The 2979-nt window shown below is 33.1% G+C and overlaps 1 protein-coding gene across 1 annotated transcript; it reads left to right on the forward strand.

The window, feature by feature from the left end:
• The first annotated feature begins 1654 nt into the window (after positions 1 to 1654).
• LOC107059982 (two-component response regulator ARR22-like) lies at positions 1655 to 2167 on the forward strand. Its single transcript, XM_015307157.1, has 2 exons — positions 1655 to 1891; positions 1991 to 2167. Exons 1-2 carry the CDS (start codon positions 1655 to 1657, stop codon positions 2165 to 2167), a joined length of 414 nt encoding a protein of 137 aa, XP_015162643.1.
• Positions 2168 to 2979: the final 812 nt, after the last annotated feature.

Below are 2979 nucleotides of genomic sequence, written 5' to 3' on the forward strand. Positions count from 1 at the left end.
TGTAGTGCTGAAGTCTATATCGGCTAGAGTTAGTTCGTATAATGGACAATAGAGTTATTACTTAATTGTCTTGTAATTGAGCTGTTTCAATGGTGACAGGATTAAAAAGTTTAATCCATTGTAATTACTTGATTTTGTAATTACGAGTTGCTTGAAGTTGGTGGAGCCTTGAGAAATACTTTGAGACATCAGGTCGTGGCCTTTTCCTCCCTTGAGCAAAGAGATTTCCACGTAAAACACTACGGGTCTTTTACCTTTCAACATCTAACTCTAATACTTTATTAACTATTTCTGGGACCTGGTGTCTATCGTGGTGGACTTGTGTAAGCCAACAATATTATTCTCCAGACCAGATATCGGGACTACTCTTGGATAAAGGTCAAGGCTGAAGAATTGTGGATGATATTAAGCAGATAATCACAGCCAGTTTCAAGTTGAACATGCGAAAGAGCAGAGAGAGCAAAAGCTGAGAAAGAACATGGGGGCATGTGGATGAGTTATGGCCTTGGTGTATGTGCAGAACATGGTGGGCTCTGCTTTCAAGTTTTTAGTGGGAGGTATTGTATGGTGTTGGAAGCCTTTCCTATTTTTTTCTAGAGCAGTATGACGGGGGAAGGTGTAATGTATTCCTACTTTAACTTCATTTCATTACCTTTATTTTTTAGAGGATCGATGTTGTTTTAAGGCATCCAAATGTCGTACTATGTGAGAATGTAATGGCCTATGATAATGCTGTTTCAGTTTCTAGAATGTTACTCGCTTACTTTATACATATGTCTTTAATTTTTCGGTAACATATAACTTTTTCTTGTTGTAGGAGAACCTTCTTATGATTTCTTCAATTCTCATATCCGAGACCTTTTGACTGAATTGCCTGCCTATAAAAGCTAACCTGATTGAAGCCAAGGTTGTGCACGACCAACTTTGTTTAATAGCCGATAGAGCAGACTACTGGTAGGATGATTACTATGTTGAAGCAGCCTCAACAAACACTGCCACCAGTCTCCTTGGCTTTAATGCAGCCTTAGCAGCAGTTAACATTATAACCAATGCAATGAACTTGTTGGACCTGTTGGACTTGTAGCTATGTGTGAATCAAATACTCTCCATTCTCATTAATGTGGTTCATTTTTTACTTTGAGTCTATATTCTGGCCTTTTGTTGGTTTTAGCAAAGTATGTGTGAACTCAACTTCACTTTCAAAATGCCTCTTTACCAAAAAGAATGAAATCCGCGGTATGAGATACCCCCCCGTCCAATTTTATATGATATAATTTGAATTTCAAAAGTCAAAAAAGAAAGTATTTGAGCATGATTTATTTGTATTTTAACATTTTTATTTATTTATTTATTTTTTATAAAAAAAGTATGTCTAAATTTACGGTCAAAAGAGAAGTAACACTTTTTGCATCTTCTTAAATGCTTCTTTCCTATTTTACATAACTTATTAACATATAGTACAAAAATAAATAATGAAAATATCTAGTAGGGTGATCCAAAATCTTAGTTGTAATTCTTCTAAATGTACTTTGCCAAATGTGACTGATGAGAAATTATTGTTACTTGTTAATTTCTCTATATAATATACATATATCTGACAAACTTATTTGACTACTATCGAGATAAAACATTTAAGTTTTTTATCTCAGAAAAAATGTCATCATTCCAATCGTCTTCTTCACTGAACACGAAAGTGGTGAAAAAACTTACAGCTCTTATAATAGATGATGACATTGTAGTTCGAATGGTCCCCAAAGAACTTCTAAGAAAATTTGGTGTGGAAACTCATGAGGCAAAAAATGATCAAGAAGCGGTTCATGCTCATCACAATTGTGCATGCTTTGATATGATTATGATGGACTTGGATATGCCAGTAATGAACAGTCGTCAAGTATGCTTTTATAAATAGTAATTCAATTTTTGTTTAAACATCTTAATTTAGACGTAATTCAAGTACAAAACTACTAGAAATATTTTCTATATTATGCAGGCAACTAAGGAACTTCGAGATATGCATGTTGATAGCTTGATTGTGGAAATGACTTCTCGCAAAAAAGAAGAAGAGGAGAAATCATTCATGGATGTTGGCCTTGATTATTATTATCAGAAGCCGCTTACTATTGATGTCGTTCGCGATCTTGTTGAGAAAATTAAGGAAAATGCTTAAACCTATCAAAAGTATTTGGTATGAATACGATTCATGTATTAATCTATAGAGAGATTAAGGAAATATTTCTGTGAATAAAGTATGTATAAAATTACTAATAAATTAATTTTGGTTGGTAAGATAAAAGGCTTTTAGTTTTTTGAATTAATAGGCATTGACTTTACTTGTTGTTCTGTTACAAAAACAAACATGAATATAAGTAGACAAAATCTTTAATTAATTTCTCATCAGAAAAATACTTTATAAGGTAACACATTGGGTTGCAGAAGTGCAAGTAATGATTTTGGGAGAATTGTCTTCAAATTCTCCTTTTAATGTTCTAGTGCAGCATGAATGTATGCCACAAATCTTGTGACTCTTGTAGAAATAGTTTTGGGTGAGCATATCAAGAACAAATATCACATTGAAAACAAGCTACAAATAGAAAACATAATATGATCCACAATCAATTGTTGAGTTAGAATTTTCATCAAAAGAAGTCAACAAATTAAAAAAAAAGTATGTGCACTTAGTGTTAAGAGAATTCTAGGGATAAGGGTTTGAAAAATACTCCAACTTTGGTCGAATTTACTGTTGCGATACTAAACTTTCATGAGGACCTATTACCTCCCTAGACTATTTAATACCGTATTTTAAACATATATATTTGCACGTGTCTAGGGAGGTAATAGGTCCTCATGAAAGTTTAGTATCGCAACAGTAAATTCGACCAAAGTTGGAGTATTTTTCAGACCCTTATCCCGAGAATTCTATATATGCCTACATATATTGGTCTAATTTTTTCCTACATTGTGAATTTTCTTTAATGAAGA

This window comes from Solanum tuberosum, unplaced genomic scaffold, assembly GCF_000226075.1.
Source record: "Solanum tuberosum cultivar DM 1-3 516 R44 unplaced genomic scaffold, SolTub_3.0 scf00052, whole genome shotgun sequence".
In the NCBI taxonomy this organism is placed as follows: Eukaryota; Viridiplantae; Streptophyta; class Magnoliopsida; order Solanales; family Solanaceae; genus Solanum; species Solanum tuberosum.

Coding starts and splice junctions, on each gene's coding strand:
- LOC107059982 (XM_015307157.1), top strand. CDS start 1,655: ATGTCATCATTCCAATCGTCTTCTTCACTGAACACGAAAGTGGTGAAA. Junction 1,892..1,990: donor CAGTAATGAACAGTCGTCAA/GTATGCTTTTAT, acceptor TATATTATGCAG/GCAACTAAGGAACTTCGAGA.